We start from the raw sequence: 19,046 nt of genomic DNA on the forward strand, positions 1-19,046 counted from the left end.
AAACAGAAGTAGTCCCAGGTGGGTGTAAATGCCTCGTAGCCTAGCGCATTCCCGAATAAGAGTTCAATAGATGGAGTTTAGTTAACTCCACATTTCGCAAGAGTTTTTATGGTGTTCCACTAAGAGTAAATGTTACTTCAAGTGTTGCAGGAGTTTTTTTATATTCTAATCGGAGTGAATATTACTTCATTTGCAGAATGTGTTTTTGGATACCCTAATTGGAGTAAATATTACTTCATTTCTTGAAGGAGTTTCTAAGTGTTCAAATTGGAGTGAATATTGCTTCCATACTAGAAGCTTTTTAGGGATTTCGTACGGCGCAAATGCTACTTCATTTCTGGAAATGGTTCCTGAGGTGTTACAAGCGGAGTAAGCACTACTCTATTTCTGAAGAAAGTTTTTCGAGATCTTCCTACATTATTTATAGTTTTATTCCTGCAATGAAACGAAGGCATAGCCTTCGTACCGTGGCTTGAGGACACTTATTCCTGACCTATAAAGTACCGCAGGTGCAGGGTTCTGTGCCGGTAACAAGCTTTACCGTAATTTATTTTGTTTCCCTTCTTTCTAGTTATATTTGCTTAGATTTGGAATTTGTTTATAGTACTTCACTGGAGATTCCCGCCCGGTAGCATTACCGGGCGGGAATGTGTTTGAAGGGGTACAGTTAAATGCATCGCAAACGAATGGACAGACGGACGAGTTTGTGTCGTTTCATGGCTGAGTTATGCACTGCGACAGAACAATCGATGACACAGAAGGGCGGAAGCGACAGCACATTCGCTGTTCAGGCCATGTCGTGTCAGTTACTCCTCCTCGGAAGTGTTCCCGTCGTGCTGCCCAGATCAGGGGCGATTAGCTTTGGACTCCGTCAACACTGAGCACGCATTTCGAAAGCGGAAGGATTACCATATTATAGATGCTGGTTCATAGATACAGAGACATAATAATATATTTAAATGTTCGCCGTGAGCCTATTTGGCCAAGTGAGTACGATGAAGAGAACTATGTTTATGGTATGGATGCACAGCGCGAAAAAACGAGTACACGTGGTAAAGAAAGGAGATTCCTAGCGTTGACTTCCAATTGTACACACTCAACGAAGCTTCTGTAATTTTGAGCTAAGTGTGGATTACTGTGGAAGCTGCATATGTGAAGCTCCATAGTGAGTAGAAGTGTATTTTCGATGTCAGCCCTCTATGTGACCTCCTAGGCCGGTTTTTTTCATAGCTGTTCGGAAATTTCCCATATGCCCGATGTCTCAGAATCCCGACACGGTGAGTGAAAGGAAGCGTGTGAGTGAGCTAATTGTCGCGTCACCTATTGATAGTGAAAATAACCACAAAGCGCTACTTTCCCAGCCCCGAAAAGAAAGCCAGATGTTCGAACAAGTTCCAGATCTATAGCTCTGTTTTAATATATCTTCGTAATATTCAGAGCTTTAAGCAGCCGACTGGGAAGGACACATCCAAGCGGAATTTCATTTTCTCGCACAATGGTGGCGTGACACTCAATTAACCCCATAAGCTATCGGGATTGCGCGTGATAACCCTTGCCTATCAGCACCCGTTACCGTTATGCCCGGAATTTGAAGCGTGGTTTCAGAACAGTCTGAAAAAAAAAAAAGAAAAAGGAATGTTCTCGCGTGCTTAACTGATCCGGGATAGCCGGCAGGCAAAATGCGATGAGGTGCGTAAATGCGGTAAAGGCGCAAGTCACTGGCGATCGAGTGCTCCGTTATCGCTGTCGGCCCGGGCCCCTGCGTCACACGTTCAAACGGCTACTTATGTTTTTTCAGATCGTGACGATGCGGCCCGAATACAGCCGTCTGGATTCTGGTCTGGATTCTACAGCGGGCACTCGTCTGGCGCGGCGTCCAGACGACAGTTTATCGGCAGACGTCGCAGGGCCGGCTTCCATTGCCGGTCGCTGATGCTCGCGCTTCGCTATTCGGAGACCCCATGCCCTGCGTACAGTTGCGTCAGACATTCACGGGTCCGTATTAGTGCGCGCAGAGGTTTATGCGCCTGGATGAAACAGCCCTGACATATGCGGTACGAACTACCGGAAGTGTCCTAACCCATGGTGAAGCCGGTGTCCACGCTACTTCGGCGCCGTCTCCAAAACAACGTCATGGCTGTTTCACGCAGGTATGTTTCTACTACTGGCATGTGACAGCAGTTAAAGAATTTCAAAGCTGAAAAAGGAAAGAGAAATTGCCCTTGACATGTATTCGAACACGTAGCCATACGGCAATGTTGCAGCTCGGACCTGTACGCGCTAAGCACTGCGCTAATATATCGCACTGTCGTGTTGCTTGGCAATACAAAGCGAGGCAGAGAAACAGCGTTTCCAAGCCGCTTTGGGCGCTCCATACCGGAATACTCTTTTCTATGCACTTTTCGTTTTTTTTTGTGCACCCGTCCGATAATTCCCTGAAACATGTTGAGGTCCCCTATTTCTGAAAACGGAGTCCTGAGTGCTGCGCACTCTCAGAGTGACGACAGCCGTGTTGGTATTTCGGGGGCCGCAGAAAGCAATCATTGTAACGGACAAGCGTAACGTTATGTGTATCTTGAAATTATATATTCGTTTTTCAGGAGACGGGGCAGTGTTCGCTGCGAGTTCTTGCTAGCTAAATGAATTTAGAGCAGCAGGAATGGGTGATGTCTGCAGACATTATTATTATTATTATTATTATTATTATTATTATTATTATTATTATTATTATTAAGGGCGAGAACGAGGAAAACTGCCGGTGTTAAATTGGAAATATGGTGCTCCCTTTCTGATATAGGCGGATATAGGCGCTTTTGCCATGCTGAACTTTAAGTATGACCTGTGTGCCAAAATTCAGCATGTTTCTATAATGCATTAATGCTCTTAAACATTGTAGTAGTAGTTGTAATAGTAGTAAGTAGTAGTAGTAGCAGTAGCAGTAGCAGTAGTAGTAGTAGTAATAGTAGCAGATTTGTTTTTGTTGTTTACTTCTTACATAAAATGAAGTGTAAGGTCGCTCTGATTGTTCGTGTTCTTAAGTGTCACGAATCGGCCACGTGCGGTGTGTATAGAGAGGGGGTTCACTCCCCCCCCCCCCCCATGTCAGCGGGGCAACCGTTTCTGTATTATGTGGGGTCACGGACCGCGCGGTGTTGGATGACGCGTCGCGGCAGGCGCCAGGCGGGCGAGTGCCGATTCCGGAAAGTCGGTATTGTGTGCAGGGCGTTGGCAGTCTGCCGACGGTCACACGAGCCGCACCGACCTGCCTTGAAAGGGACAGCTGTACACGGTATCGTGGGCCTGGCGCCCGAGTGCCTGACTAATTGGAGGCGCCGGCGAGGTTAAGAAGGGCTTAGCAAACTTGACCCCGTGCCGCATATACGGAGAAGGAATCTATTCTTCTACGCGTCCGGAACGAAATCGCCAGCCGTGTTGTTGGGTGCGACTGCCTGTGGGGTGTCGAAGGTCAGCTTACAGTGCACGCTGTAGGGGTGCGATGTACACGTGAAGAGTGCATTCGGACGGCGGCGTCTTGTAAACACGCACTCGGAGAACTTTGTCTTGTAGACAATAAGTTTGAAGGACAAGGAGGGCCGTCCGTCTCCCACACGACCAAACTTTGAGTACAGCGGCACTACGTGGTGTCGATGCCCCTGCTTCCGAGACATTTGCGGCCTAGACGCCGTTGGGATTTGAGGCGGTCTAGCGATAACTTGTTCGGGCCTGGCGTGTTTTGCTGAGCCCGTCACTAACTACGTAGAAACGAGAGGGCAACGGAGTTTTGGGGAAAAAGGAAAAGAGCTTTGTTTTCCAATATGTTTATTTTTAAGAGTAAGCCCATCCCTCTGGGTTGTGGCTTAACAAACGGTTGACTCTGATTGGCAACTGAACCTGTGGGACGGGCCAACGGCCCTACCGCCTTTTTTTCTTTGTATATTTGGGCTATAAAAATCGGGACGACATGCTGTCCCTCAGACTTGGCTGAAATCAGGATTGCTGATAGATCAGTGAGCCTCCGTACTATGTACGTTAAAACGAGTCTGGGCTCTAACAGTCATTGAGACAGTCGATGAGTGAGACTGTTTCTCAATTGTTCATGTTTGTAATGTATTTGTTTTACCTGCCATGTATATAGAAAACTTCAACTATAAATATTTCTTGTACATCTGATCTGCATCGTTTCCTGCCTGCGTTTGATCAACAACTGCCGATCATCGTCCGAGAAGCTTCAAGTTCCAGCGGTGAAGCGAGGACAGAGAACGAACGAAACATTACTGGCGCAGCACGACAGGATCGGCAAGCCCCACAACGAGCAACGAGCAGCGAGCCAGGCGCAAGGCAACAGAGGGCCACCAGCCAATTCCGCAACGGTTGCAATTCATCTGGACGAGGACGTCAGGCGGCGCCCCCAGCAGCAACGGGTGAGCGGGATTCCTTGCGTTTTGTCTAGGTTGGCATGGCTGTTGTTCAGTGGGGTTAATGGTGTTCACGCGCAGAACAGCAAATGCGATTGAGGCTAGCGTAAACATTGATACGACATCTGAACAAGAGAGGGTCAGAGACGGCAGGAACTACAACGCGTCGGAGAGACCGAGTCTGAGACGTCGGATACTGAAATGGATAGTGAGACGCAAGGCGCTTCGCAGGCTCCGAGCACGACAGATCCAGAGGCCATGGCGGTGAGACGCCTGGAGATGGAGCTAGAAAAGGTGCGCCTACAGCTAGAGTGCGAGCGCATTGCTCTACGGAGAGTGGAGCTTGAGCAGTCGGGCAGGCCGCCTTCGGTGTCGGAAGGAAGTGATCTCCGCCGTGCCAGCACGGATGGAATATCACAATGTGCTAAAGTGCTTAAGGCATACCGGTTGCCGTGTGACGCTGACGTTCCGATATGGTTTGATGAGGTTGAAAAGTTGTTTTTATCTTTTCAAGTACCGGAACACAGCCGTGTACATTTGATCATGCCTGCGCTGGCCGAGCGGGTCCGTTATCTGTTGCGTGGCCTCAATGACGAGGAATGTACAGATTACGAGACTGTAAAGAAGGCAGTATTAGATGAACTTAAGCTTACGCCAGCTAAATACTTGGAGAGGTTTGAAAAGGCATCTAAACGAAAGGAGGAAACTTTTGCTCAGTTCGCGTCCCGCGCTAGAACCTATTTGGCATATTACCTTCAGTCTCGCAATGCAAACACAAAAGAAGCTATGACGGAGCTTATGGTCGCTGACCGTATGAAAGCCAGTCTAAGCTCAGAAGCCCTTGAATATGTTCTTTTGCGGGAGGGCGAGGATTGGTTTAAGCCAGTGGAGGTGGCGAAAGTGCTCGAGACTTTCGAGCAAGCTAAAGGGAAAGGACGAGCAACTAAGCCAGCCGCAACAGCCTCATTGCCGCAGCACGCAAAACTAGCTGGCCCGCAGAGGACAAATTTAAAATGCCACGTGTGTCATATACAGGGTCACCTAGCCAGAGACTGCCCAAGGGCTTCCGATAAAGAACCGCAGGGGAAGGCGCCGACTGTGCCAAAACTAAGGGTACAGAAGGTTGCTGTTGTAAGTGAAGAACCTCCACCAGAGCAAGAAAGGGTGCTAAGCGCTAGAGTACAAGTCTTAGCTCAATATGCTAGTTCAGGGAGGTCAAAGCTGGACCTTATCCCTATCATGTGCGGGGGTATAGCAACAGAAGCTGTGTTGGACACAGGTAGTGAGATAACGGTCGTCCGTAAAAGTATGTTGCCCGCCGTTTTACAGGAGTCATCAGGAACAGTAAGACTCGAGTCGGCATTCGGAAACAGCGTTCGAGCTAACCTAGCTACGCTGCCCGTAGGCATGCATCGCCCGGGGGCTTCGATACAACCGCAGAGGATCGATCTGGTGTGCGCGGTTACAGACGAACTTGCAAAGGGGGTTGACTGCCTGCTGTCAAAGGAAGATTGGGAACTACTACAGGCGCAGGAAAAAGAGGAGTTTGGACGAGAAAATATTCTGCGGGTAGCCAATTCCGTTGGGGTCCGATCAGTCAAAATGGTCGATAACACTGAGCCAGACTGCGGTCTAAGTTGCGAAGAAACGACAGATGAAATCCCTAAATTGCAAGAGAATAGTTTCATACCAGATGTCACTGGGGTGCCCAGTCAGCGGGAGGAATTTCGAGCTGCTCAGCTTGCCGATGAAAGCCTAAAAAGGGCCTGGAATGATGCGAGAAACGACAAAGCTGGCATGTTCGTGTCAGACGGACTTTTGTACCATTGGGATTCTCCATCGGGCCTACCAGATGAAAGACGCAATGAGGCAGTGCCGCTCCAATCCCTGACAGCGAGGGCCACATGCGAGGCTTTACTGGAAATTTTCAGTCATGCTGGAGTGCCGGGAACGATCTGTTCAGACGGAGGTACTAACTTTAAATCTCAACTGACACAGTTAATGTTAGAAAAACTGGGCTGTTCACCCAGGTTCTCCACTGCCGAACACTCTGAGAGCAACGGAGTGGTTGAGAGATGGAACAGAGTCCTCAAAAATATGTTGTATCATGTAATGAAACGGGACCGAAGAAAGTGGGACAAGCTGATCCCATTTGTTCTATGGGCGTATCACGAAGTGCCGCATGATACCACCGGGGTGGCGCCGTTCAGGCTATTGTACGGTAGAAACCTAAATGGGACCCTATCAATATTGCAGCAAACTTGTACGGGTGAAATCGCGGTGCTCTCAACTCGGAGAGAGAACTACGCCGACGTGGCGAGCCCGCTTACAGCTTTGACAAGGCGAGGGGTTCCTAATTCTATTCCATGGTCGGAAGATGCGCAGAGCGCGTTCGAAAGTCAAAAATTAGCTCTCTGTCAGGCTGTCGCCATGAACACTCCTGAACCTCATCAGCCTTACTGGCTATTCACTGATGCGTCGGCGACGGCGGCCGGTGCCGGTTTAGCTCAAATGTCAGCGGACGGAAAAGAAAAGCCAATCGCTTTTGCTAGCCATCGCTTTAACCCGACACAGGCGCGCTGGTCGACTATAGAGAGAGAAGCCTTTGCTATTATTTGGGCACTCAAGAAATTCGACTACTGGCTTTTCGGAGCAGTGGTGAATGTTGTCTCTGATCATAACCCATTGTCATATTTGACAACCAGCACCCCGCAGGGGGCCAAGTTATCAAGATGGGCGCTTTCACTACAGCGCTACAATGTAACGGTGCGTCACCGTAAAGGAACATGTAACGCCAATGCTGATGCATTATCAAGGCTCTCGAATCGTTCATGGGAGCCATTCGAGTAAAGAGCAGAAAAGAAAGGATAGACAAAAACAGCCATGCCAGCTGGGACAGGCGTGAATGTTCCCGTTCACCCGAAGGACGTGTGCGTGGGACAGTTCAGCCTTGATGGAACTTTTTGTGGTTGTTGTCGTCCATGTGTGTGAGGGTTATAAGACTGTGGACATACTATATATGTATATAACCTGCATATGTCACTTTTCTGCTGTTGTGCCGTGCAGTGCGTTGGAGTGTTACTGTACATACATGAGTATTTCTTTTTCATGCTCACTGCCATGAATGTGTTGATCTTTCGCCCTTTTCTTTTATCGCTGTGAGAAAATTGTTTTTTTTCTCGGTCCTTTCAGTTCATTTTCCTGTTCCTTACGGACTCCGCAGCACCCGTGTTGGGCAGCATATGTCAATTTTCTTTGACGGAACTTTCAGAGCCTAAATTCTAGGATACAGCGCCCTTTGGCTCTTGTAGTATAGCTGGGAACATTGTGAGCCCAGTATACTCTTTAGGAGGGACGTGTAAGGTCGCTCTGATTGTTCGTGTTCTTAAGTGTCACGAATCGGCCACGTGCGGTGTGTATAGAGAGGGGGTTCACTCCCCCCCCCCCCCCCCCATGTCAGCGGGGCAACCGTTTCTGTATTATGTGGGGTCACGGACCGCGCGGTGTTGGATGACGCGTCGCGGCAGGCGCCAGGCGGGCGAGTGCCGATTCCGGAAAGTCGGTATTGTGTGCAGGGCGTTGGCAGTCTGCCGACGGTCACACGAGCCGCACCGACCTGCCTTGAAAGGGACAGCTGTACACGGTATCGTGGGCCTGGCGCCCGAGTGCCTGACTAATTGGAGGCGCCGGCGAGGTTAAGAAGGGCTTAGCAAACTTGACCCCGTGCCGCATATACGGAGAAGGAATCTATTCTTCTACGCGTCCGGAACGAAATCGCCAGCCGTGTTGTTGGGTGCGACTGCCTGTGGGGTGTCGAAGGTCAGCTTACAGTGCACGCTGTAGGGGTGCGATGTACACGTGAAGAGTGCATTCGGACGGCGGCGTCTTGTAAACACGCACTCGGAGAACTTTGTCTTGTAGACAATAAGTTTGAAGGACAAGGAGGGCCGTCCGTCTCCCACACGACCAAACTTTGAGTACAGCGGCACTACGTGGTGTCGATGCCCCTGCTTCCGAGACATTTGCGGCCTAGACGCCGTTGGGATTTGAGGCGGTCTAGCGATAACTTGTTCGGGCCTGGCGTGTTTTGCTGAGCCCGTCACTAACTACGTAGAAACGAGAGGGCAACGGAGTTTTGGGGAAAAAGGAAAAGAGCTTTGTTTTCCAATATGTTTATTTTTAAGAGTAAGCCCATCCCTCTGGGTTGTGGCTTAACAAACGGTTGACTCTGATTGGCAACTGAACCTGTGGGACGGGCCAACGGCCCTACCGCCTTTTTTTCTTTGTATATTTGGGCTATAAAAATCGGGACGACATGCTGTCCCTCAGACTTGGCTGAAATCAGGATTGCTGATAGATCAGTGAGCCTCCGTACTATGTACGTTAAAACGAGTCTGGGCTCTAACAGTCATTGAGACAGTCGATGAGTGAGACTGTTTCTCAATTGTTCATGTTTGTAATGTATTTGTTTTACCTGCCATGTATATAGAAAACTTCAACTATAAATATTTCTTGTACATCTGATCTGCATCGTTTCCTGCCTGCGTTTGATCAACAACTGCCGATCATCGTCCGAGAAGCTTCAAGTTCCAGCGGTGAAGCGAGGACAGAGAACGAACGAAACATTACTTGAAGGAAAGGAAATTCGCTTATTACCGCACTGTAACTGTCTAAGTGGCTCTGCTGATACCTGAATGTAGCTGTGAAGTTAGAAGGCCGGCGGTGAAGCGGCAGAATCAGGGGACAGAGCCCATAGGAGAAAAGGAACTGTCGACACGTTTCATTTATTTACAAATAAATAAAAAAAAATTGCTCGCTAAAATTAAACTTGCCGTCTCATGTTACCTTCAAGAGAAATCTATCTCATGGCGTTGTACTGAAATTCAACTCATATTTGACCGCGTCAGCTCGGTACAGGGTATGTTCAGTCCGTCGGTTCCGTTATAGGTTGCAGAGTCGTGCGGCGGTGTGCGCATAATTTAATTGGTACAGGATGCAAGTGCCACGTGTAACATTTGAGGGTGTGGAACGTTGAGAGCTCGAAAGAGAGTCTGCTGTGTCGTTCTATTGTGGCAACTGAAAATCACCATCCCCTGCTCTTATTACAATGCTAGTCTAAAGCGCCTCGCGTCGTGGGGTCATAAATTGTTTATCTGGACGTCCTGGCGTCCTTTGTGCTTAAGCAAAGTTCAAACGAACACTCTTCTCACGCCACTACTGCTCTACGACTTCGGTTGGCGTAGCACAGCTTACTGCCCCAACTGTCCGGAGATAAGGGCACATACAGAACACATTCTGTACTCATGTAACACTGCCATAACCTCTCCTTATTTGCCTTACCGTTCCCCTCCTTCCTGGAGTGCTTGGCTTCACTCGGACTCGGCGGATCAACAACGGGCATTGGCGGAGCAAGCGCTCTACTTTACTGGGCCTTAGTGTTGGCCTTAAATAAAGTCTTTTTCTCCTCCTCCACCTCCTTCTTGAGTCACCAACGTTCACGTAATAGAGACGGGCGTCGCAGACCACGAAATTCACCGCGCCTGCTGAGATTACGCATCGAATAATATTCGCCCATTACGGTGAATACCAGTCTATTATGAATAGACTTCATCGTCTATACTGTTCTTCCTAATGCACCTTATTTTGGTTCAGTACGTATTAGTGGCACGAACTCCAGTGATTACTGAGCGCATTTTTCGTCTCGTTCATTTTTTTTTCATACAAACAAAAAATTTTTGTTCTGTTGTTGCTCTGTCCACGGCCTTGCCAAAAGGGGTCACGAAGGTCCCCTAAAGTTGTGGAGTAACGTTTCTTTTTTTTTTTCATTTGGGTTCCTTTCGCAATAAACCGTTTTTATCACAATCGAATATACACCATTAAAGGAATGTGATGCACGGTGACGTAATTGCTACGATTCGTACAAGTGCTTGGATTGGCACGCTCAAGATGAGTAATCGGCGCACTCATCTGCATTGTTACCGGCTTTACGTTAATTATCTATTCCAATTATTCGTCTTTAGTGGTTAAAGTAAAGAAGCTGCCTGCAACCCTTTCCCGACACAATCTAGCCGAGCGATGAACATTTTCATTATACAACCTCTTCCGAGACCCACGCGGCCAAATATGTCACAGCCGAAAGCTCTCTGAGAACCTTACTGACTCGAAAAAAAAAAAAAAGAAAGATAGCGCCTTACAAAAGTTGTTATAAAAATTCTCTCGCGTTTCTACGGGGTCTTAGTAATGTTTGATGTTCTGTTTTAATGCTTTGTAGCGCTCGACTCATGTGTTTCAATGCAGTTCAGTGTCGCGCATGATTAGTAAAGCAGTGAACGGGGCTAGTTGGTGGACATTCATGATTGTATTGTATTAAACCGGTTGGTATAGCTTGCGCTACGCATATGTCCGTTTCTTGTTCTTTTATGCTCCTTCAAGTTCTTCCGTCAGTATAATACTAAGCGCAATACAGCTCGTGAAAGCCATGCACGATTTTTTTGCGAGAGCTTGCCGATCGCCTTCGTTGTCTTCTCTCATTGGCAGCGCGATGCCTTGACGCCGGTGGCGCCTTAAATCTGCACCATCATTGCGTTGTCCGTCGCGTGTGCGCCGTGACAAGTTTACGTCGGTCCGCGTGCGCGGCTACAGGGGCGGATACAGAGCGCCCACCTGGCTGCGTTGGGCGTGCTTCACTGCAAAATAATCTACACCCTTAAAAGAGAAAAAGGGTGTAAATGTGTCTATAACTCACACCCCGAGGGTGTCCGTTGTATAATGCACACCCCAAGGATGTGAGTTATAGACGCATTTACACACTTTTTCTCTTTTAAGGGTGTAAATTCTTTTACAGTGTTGAGCGTGGCCAGCGCGGCATATAGGACATGTCCCTACCTCGCGCCGGAGCCGCTAGACCAGTCTGCATCGCGCGCTATCTTGGCTGGCCGGCATCACGGTGGCCTGTGTAGTTCGGCTGCACTGAAGAGATTTCGCCGTGTTTGCGGTTCCGTGAAACGATAAATCACTCGCTCGCCGCACGCTCGGCCGAATGTCCTGCGGCATGCAGCTGATACGCAACGTGTTTGACTTCGCCGGCCGCTGCCTGGCACGCTGGGGATGCCTGAACCGTATCCGCGCCTTACGGCTGTCAAATCTCTGAATTGCTTACTGCTGATGTAGTGAAGAATGAAAAAAAGAAAAGCCGCAAGCGGACCGGCCGCAAGACAATGGCTAGGGGGCCCATGTTATTGTCGGCGTTTTCTGTTAATTAATTGAGACAGTATCGTTGGCAACATGACGAAAGGCACAACTATGCAAATTGCTCCTTATAAAAATGCCGCCAGTCTGGACACTCTATAGCAATAATGTCACTGTAATATGTATTCTCGAAATAAAAATTTTGGTGCCTCTAAAGTACACACGCGCACACACACTCAAACACAAACGCACGAGCGCGCCCTTGTATTAGGAATGTATGAATAATACAAATATACCATCTCTGACTATTAATGCAATTTCTGTAAGACCACACGCGTCAGCGAATTCACCGCAATTTCCTTCTTTCCTTCCCTCCTCTCCCTGTGATCTTTGTTTTCCCCTTTCCCATTTCCCCGGTGTAGGGTAGCCAACCGGACCTTATTCTGGTTAACCTCCCTGCCTTCTACTTTTCTCTTTCCTCCTTCCTACAAATACGCCACAATTCAATAACTAATCCCTCAGTTAAGAAGCCTAACGCTAGCCAGCGGTAACGAGAAGTGTGTGCGGAGTGTCGACGGGACAGCTCTCTCTACACGCTGGTTGCGTCATCGCCGCTCACCAGGCTCCTTCGGAGAGACACCCATTTCCTGAAAGTCGAAAGCTGCGAGACAGGAATTGCGACGTCCAGCGCGCTTCCGGGCCCTCCCCAATTCGGGATTTTGTCACCGCCGCCCCTCCGTCCTCGCAGCAACAAGCAACGGGTAACCCCCTCCGACCCTTTGCCACCATTCGTCGTATCGTCGCCCGCTGTCTCGGCAGAGTCATCGAACGTTCAGAGCTCGCGGTGTGTGGCGGGAAATGTGTCGATCGCAGTGGGGAAAACATTGCGAAAGGAAAGCTCGCGCACGCCGCCAAGCGGTCTCCATCTCATCAGCTCGCGAGAACTTCGTGCGGATGGAGAGAGCCGTTTGATGGAAAGGGGGGTCCCGTAGGGGGACAACGCAATTACTCTCGGCGGCAGACCTCAGAACGGCGACGACCGAATTCCTGCCGCGCGCTGCGCGGACTGCTCGCCGATGTCGTCCTCGGCGTTGGGTTCTTTAAGCGATTCGGCCGCACTCTCTCCCTCTCTCACCTCTCCATCTCTCTCCGTACTTTTACCTCCTCCCTCCCTGCATTGCCGAGTGCCGTCCTTTGCATTTCCTTCCGCCAAATTCTTCGACGCGCCTATCGACCTGCCCCGGCCCCCTCGCCCCGACCTTCCACTTCTATATCTGCATCCTTTTTGTTTTAGTGCAAACGCGCTTTCCAAAACGCACGCGCGCGCTCGGTCCAAGGAAGCAGCCGTCGCGTCCTCCTCTGTTATTCCATTGGTTCGGCGAATTACGTCACCGCAGAAGCAAGGTGGCAGCATTCGCCGAAACGCGGAGACCCCTGCTTCCTGCGAGCCCATGCCCCTGCTAACGCGCGCGCGCGCCGACTACGCGCTACGTACTATTGACCCGCTAAATGGCATCGGCCGCCGTCGACGACGTACTAATCTCCCCTTCCCTCCGTAGGGCGACGTGGACTTGTGCTCCGAACCACCGGGCGGTGCGCGAACTCGCCGCTGCTCGAGTGAAAGAAAGACATACACAAGTCGTTGATGCAGAAGCAACAGCGGCAGTTTCGGAGGGCCCCCGAGCATGTGCTTGCCGAACCATTTTCCCCGGCCCGCTTATACCTACATCGCTTAGCCTCTCTACCCTCGTCCTCCTCATCTGTTCCTAGCATCTCTTGAGCGGCTGTGAGAAACGAATGGCGCTCAGCGACGAAACGTCGCTAAGCTGCAGAGTTGGCCATCGACGGCAGGATCTGGGAACAAGAAGTACAAAGATAAAGAAAAAGTGGAACGAAAGCGCAGTTCGCAGAAAGCAGGCAGCGTTTAACGTTGCGCATGTTTATGCGTTCGTTTGTCCTTTTCGAACGTTACGTAGGCAGCGAAGCCTCTTATTTTTCCCTTTCCTCCCCGAAATGGCGACTTCTGGAGGTCGTGCCGGAAGCCCCGGGAATGCGAGTGCTGCCACGTCTCAATGGTCTTCGATGCTGTAGTACCCAGAAAGCCTCCTCCTCCTCCTTCTTCTTCATGTGTTGAGCGGCTCTTGTTACTTGTAACCTTTTTTTGAGTCCTCCTCTTCCTGCTGGGCGAGAACAAGCGAACTTGCTATATTTGGAGCTTTCTTCTTCTGCCCCACACGTCGTGTTTGAATCCTTTCGACGGTTCCGTGCCTTGCTTACCTAAATGAGGACTGCGTTTCCCTTGGAGGTACTCTTGAATTCCTCAGGAACGACAGAGGCTCTCACCCGTCTCTGCCGATAACAAAACAGCGCTTGGATTTTGCGCCAGGCCGCAGGGTTTTTGTTGTATCAACTTTAGCAACACAGAAGAGCGCATCAGGGTCCTCTTGTGACACTTTTCAGCACCGCTCCTTGATTTCGGTGCAGGCGCCTATGGCGCATGAATATTGTGTTCTGACTTTAAGAGCTTGAGCCCTCTATGCATGTGTTGGCTTAGCTTTACATTTTTTACATGAACTTTGTTTTCATTATTTTTTTCTTATCTATGCCAAACTGTGACTCGAGTGGAGACTTTGGGGCACACGACTGCAATGCGGCCCACTTATCTGCCTTTGGCATGACATTAAAGAAAATAAATCAGTTGTTATAGAGTGTGGCTGATTGCCTGGTGCGTACGCGGTTGGGAGAAGTCATGAAATTATCCTATCCTTATAAGAACACTATGCTACTACCAATTTAATTAACAAATTATGTAATCAGTGTTTTACTTAGGCAAACTCTTGATAGGGCGTCTAGTCTGTAGGTGAGAAAACGAAAAATCTGCCCAGACCGCTTGACTAGGCCCTGAGAGCGTAGAAAAAATGGCAGCAAAGGCGCGCCTGATGCCAGTAAAATATATGTGAATACTACAACATCTGTTAACGCCCCCCCCCCCCCCCCCCCCCCCCCGAAAAGAAAGAACAATTGGCAATACGCAAACTTATCCATAAAGTGAAATACAGAATGAGGGGCGGCAGAGACGAAAGAAGTCTCCACGAAGCTGCTACTTTGCTCCGACAAGATGCTGACGACTGCAGGAAAACCGAAGCGACGACGGCGGAGTGGACGAAAACACCGCTTAAAGGAAAACAAAACAAAAGCAACAGAGAAAAAAAACACGGCACTACTACACGCTCGCGTTAGAGACCACGCCGGAGAGCGTCAGACCAGTTCACCTCCTTGCCACCCTCTCGATGCGAACGTTTACTGCAGGAAGAGAGCAGAGGCTGCTCGATAGCGCTTCTCTTGGAGCGGAAGACTCGATGGCGCAAGCACGCGCGCCAAGCCCCCCCCCACCCCCCAAACAGACCGACCGAAGAGACGAACTCATCGTCGGATCGCAGGATGCCCTCCGCCCCGCTCCAAAACCCTCCCGGAGAAGCAGACCATACGCGAGAGCGCGTCAACGCAAGAGCAAGCAGGGCGTCCGCTGGGCCGCTTCGGCGTCCACTGCCGCCCACCCTTCTCCCTCCGCCCACCCCTTTCGTCTTCAGCGCCTTCTCTCGGGTCCGAAGAACGCTGCCCTGCGCCTGCCTGTCTTCGCCGGCTGGCTGGCCGGCTTCTAGGGCCCGTGAAAGAAACAGAAGCATCTCGCTGCTCGGCGCCGCCGTGCCGGAGACAAAAGGAACAGCCCCGAGAAGCATCCTCGTGGAACTAATGACCCTAACTGCTGCGTCCCAAGAGAGACGGGTAGTGGTAGGGGAGGGACAGTGCTCGGAGAAGGAGGGAGGCCAGCACTGTGTGGTTCGAAGAAGAAAGCCCTCTGCTGAGGGAAGGAAGGAAGGAAGGAAGAAGTAGGCGGAGATGGCACGGCAGCGGGGCGAGAGCTGCCCGCGGGAGACGCCGTCGACGTGACCCGGGATGCCAGTAATAAAATTACTTCCCTCCACCGCTTCACCAGCCTTCGACCGCCCGCTTGAAGCGCGCTTGCAAGCGCGGTTTCGTCGCTTCTCCGAAACTTCGGGGCTTTTATTGTTATTTTTTTTTGCAGTATGCTGGCGGCAGTTCTCAGCGCACGCAAGCAAGCTGACGGAGAGTGAGTGAGTGAGTGAGTGAGTGAGTGAGTGAGTGGAGCGAGCGAGTGTGTGAGTGAACCAATTCTGTCGTTGTAACTATGCTACAGATGTGCTTGTCTGCTCTACACATTGCATCACCCGCCAATTAAACTCTATTTCTTCCTCTAAAATCTCTACTATAGAATACTAGTTTCACCCGTTTGCTCTCTGCTAGATTCCGCTGTCTTTCCGCCGATCACATTCATGTGTATCCTGAAACCCCAGATGGTCGACGAATTCGCAGCACCGCCTATATACGGCGTCTCCAGCATCGGTTATGGAAGGATATGCCGAGGCTGGTTCCTTTGGGACGTTAAACTGCGTTAATCAGCCAACCAATCGACCAACACTTTGTTGAAACATGTCCCAGATAGATTTCAGTGCGCGGTCAGAAGAGTTCCAGAATACGGTACTCGCACATCAGGTAAGAAAGAACCGCCTGCCTTACCCGCCCTACGCCTTTGCAATACAAGAGAGGAAAAAGAAATAAAGGAAGAACAAGGAAGGAACACATTAGGCACAATATCAGCACTGTGCTTAAACTCAATTACGTTTGCTCGGTGCTATAGTGAAGGATGAAGCGACGCAGACTAAAAATCCTGAAGAGGGGGATGCTCGAAGTTGTGAACCGTCCCGCCTGAAGTAACAAAGAGGACAAACAGCCGTCGACGCCGCTTCGCTCGGTATATCGATTCGGCGCGAAGCGCGGATGCAAGCGGCGGAGCGCGAGATCGCCTTTGGAAAGCAAGCTCTGTCTCCTCGCTAGACTGAACGATGCGCGCCCTTCTCCCTTCGCGTAAGGTTTTTGCACAGCTCTAAATTTAAACGACAACTTCGTCAGCGCGGCAAGCATCTTTTTTTTATATGGCGACGCTTTTTCTTCCCGACCACCCCCGACGTAGGGCGTTGATCCAAATTACTCGATGAGGCGGCCATTATATACTCCTCCGAGAAGTAAAGAAAGAAGTTTAATTGATTATTTAACGTAATTAGGCTAATTAACTATTTACTTGCTTACATTATGGCACCGGATTTCAATCTGCGAAATATAGCCGGCGAATTGGCGGGGCGTATCCACTTGGAACGAATTCACAGGAATGTGCCAGTTCCGAAATAACCTTTTTTCGAAGTGTCCGACAAAATGCGCTGGCGTTCCAGTGTACGTTTCTTTAATGAAAACGCTGTTTTATGCATTGAAGACACAAAAGCTTATCTCGCAACTTTACGGCACGTATTGTAATCTGCACATTGCAGCCGCGGCGTTCAGGAAGGCGGACCCACTTGAAAAGAAATCTCAGGATGTCACCAATTTCGAGGTATTAATTTGCGAACTTTGCGAAGAGATGCATTGGCGGTCCAGTTATTTTTGTGCTTCAATGCGTAAAACGGCGTTTTGTTAAAACGAAGTGTCTGGAACGACGTTGCGTTTTTACTGCAAGTTTGATGGTGCATATCTCGAAAACGGTTTCATCCGTAGGATTTCTTCCGAGAGGATATGCCTTGCAGTCACAGCGGACACAAATTCGTGAACTACATTGTGCGCCATAAGATTATTAGTTGAAAACTTAATTAGTGAATATTAGCAACGTGTCAATTATACATCTATAGTTCGCATGCAAATAATGTCCCCGCCTCTGAGTTATCCAGCTAAGCGACTAGAGTGGTGCTGTGCTGCCTGCATGCCACAGGTAAACTTTTTTTCTCTTTTCTTTAAATATGGGCAGTCCACGCAGAAACACCGGTGTATATATATATATATGTATATATATATACACACACACACACACACGATCGGTACGAGTGTAGCCTATATCGAAATTACGCGGAAGCTGGATAGCTCGTGTAATGGGGTCGGACGTGAAGCCGGTGGTCTCTCAGAGTTACATAAAACGAGGAGCTGAGTTACGCCAAACTGCTACTCTCATGGTTGCTACTTCTACTGGTTCACACAGGCGAATTAAGCTTGCCTACTTCCTACCCTCCTTCCTATCTTCCATTTCTGTGTTGCTGCCACCTGCCTTGTATAGCAGGCGTTGTGCAACTTCCGGTGGCAGTTGCCAGCCTGCTCCTTGCTTTCCCTTTCCAGTTAAATGTACATATGTTTTCAAAACAAATGATAATAATAATTCCTACATGTGATCAAGCTGTTCTTATTTGTTGCTTCTGCTTTCGTCTTTCTGCCAATGTACACCATCACCAACTTATCAGATTAGGGCAGACTTACTCCCATCTTTTGCGTTACTCCATGCTCGTTCGAAACGCGACCGAGGGAATGACTCACGCAACCGCGCGCTATATTTCACGTCGTTTAGGGATTTTTTTCCCGCAGCACTTAACGAACGCTGTCGCCATCGGCAAAGAGAGATTTCCACGTGCTCTTTCTGAGATAAGGTTATTAAACCTCACCGAGAAAAAACGTTACTTACGCAAGAGGGCGTACGACGTATAAAGACCACCCGAAGGAAGCTTTGCATAGAAACTCTTAACGGTGGCGCTCACTGGACGCGCACGTGGTCGTCAAACGTGGGAACAGGCTCCGTTCGCGCACGCACTACAAGAACAGCGACGCTGCAAAAATGCACGCGCAACTAGTACTCGCAGCCACACGCGATTCGCGGTTCGTAAGTTAGCACGAAACTTCAAAACTGCTAACATTGCGCGCGGTTCGTCGGATAACCCGTCCCACTCTTCAGCACATGCCCAAGTATGCGAGAGAGAGAGAGAGAAAACACTTCATTGTAGGAAAGGCAGGAAGCTGGTCATTACGAACGATATTAGTGAGCCCTTCTTGTGGGTCGCGGGGCCTCTCGTACACATTAGAGAGAGCAGCGTGATGGTGTCGCTGCCGAAAATTTACGCCAGCAACAAAGTAAAATACACTAGCTCGCTCAAATATTAGCTGTGGTTGACTGGTTGAGCTCTGCGCCACCAGGTGGCAGCAGCGTGCAGGCCGTTCACGTTTGCGCCTCCACTCATCCGGTAGAACGCCCAGTCCGCTTGCGCTTATACCCGAATAAGGTACACGCTAAAACTCTATTCTGACACTTGACGCGCATGCGCATCGTTACCGTGACAGCACCACGACGCAAACGGCGAAAACGTGCACAACTGTCCGATGCACTAACAATTATGCCACGATCACACCCATGCTTCTCTCGTATAACCAACGCCAGCTAGCACTTTGAGACAATTCGGCGCGTGCGCCGATACGTCGCGTGCCGCGTGCGAAAACGCATGCGCACTAGAGCACGGTGCTCACGCGCTGCAGTTTTCATTAGACTATAAAGACGCA

General features: G+C 49.6%; 1 protein-coding gene and 1 long non-coding RNA gene across 2 annotated transcripts in view; both read left to right on the forward strand.

Moving 5' to 3' along the window:
• Positions 1-1,604: 1,604 nt before the first annotated feature.
• LOC140214069 (uncharacterized) overlaps positions 1,605-19,046 on the forward strand; it is a 128,088-nt gene continuing 110,646 nt past the window's right edge. The window contains exon 1 of the long non-coding RNA XR_011890989.1: positions 1,605-2,150. This is a non-coding gene — a long non-coding RNA (uncharacterized lncRNA). The remainder of the gene's footprint in view (positions 2,151-19,046) is intronic.
• Positions 2,256-15,265, forward strand: LOC140214158 (uncharacterized). Its single transcript, XM_072285517.1, has 4 exons — positions 2,256-2,273; positions 4,136-4,331; positions 4,669-5,984; positions 15,194-15,265. The coding sequence occupies exons 1-4, from the start codon at positions 2,256-2,258 to the stop codon at positions 15,263-15,265; spliced, it is 1,602 nt and encodes a 533-aa protein (XP_072141618.1).

Source organism: Dermacentor andersoni, chromosome 11, assembly GCF_023375885.2.
Source record: "Dermacentor andersoni chromosome 11, qqDerAnde1_hic_scaffold, whole genome shotgun sequence".
NCBI classification, from domain to species: Eukaryota; Metazoa; Arthropoda; class Arachnida; order Ixodida; family Ixodidae; genus Dermacentor; species Dermacentor andersoni.

Excerpts from the sequence above, each read along its gene's own strand:
- LOC140214158 (XM_072285517.1), top strand. Across the intron at positions 4,332-4,668 it reads AGCAACGAGCAGCGAGCCAG|AGGCCATGGCGGTGAGACGC; the intron begins GCGCAAGGCAAC and ends CGACAGATCCAG. Across the intron at positions 5,985-15,193 it reads GACGAGAAAATATTCTGCGG|CGCCTTCTCTCGGGTCCGAA; the intron begins GTAGCCAATTCC and ends TTTCGTCTTCAG.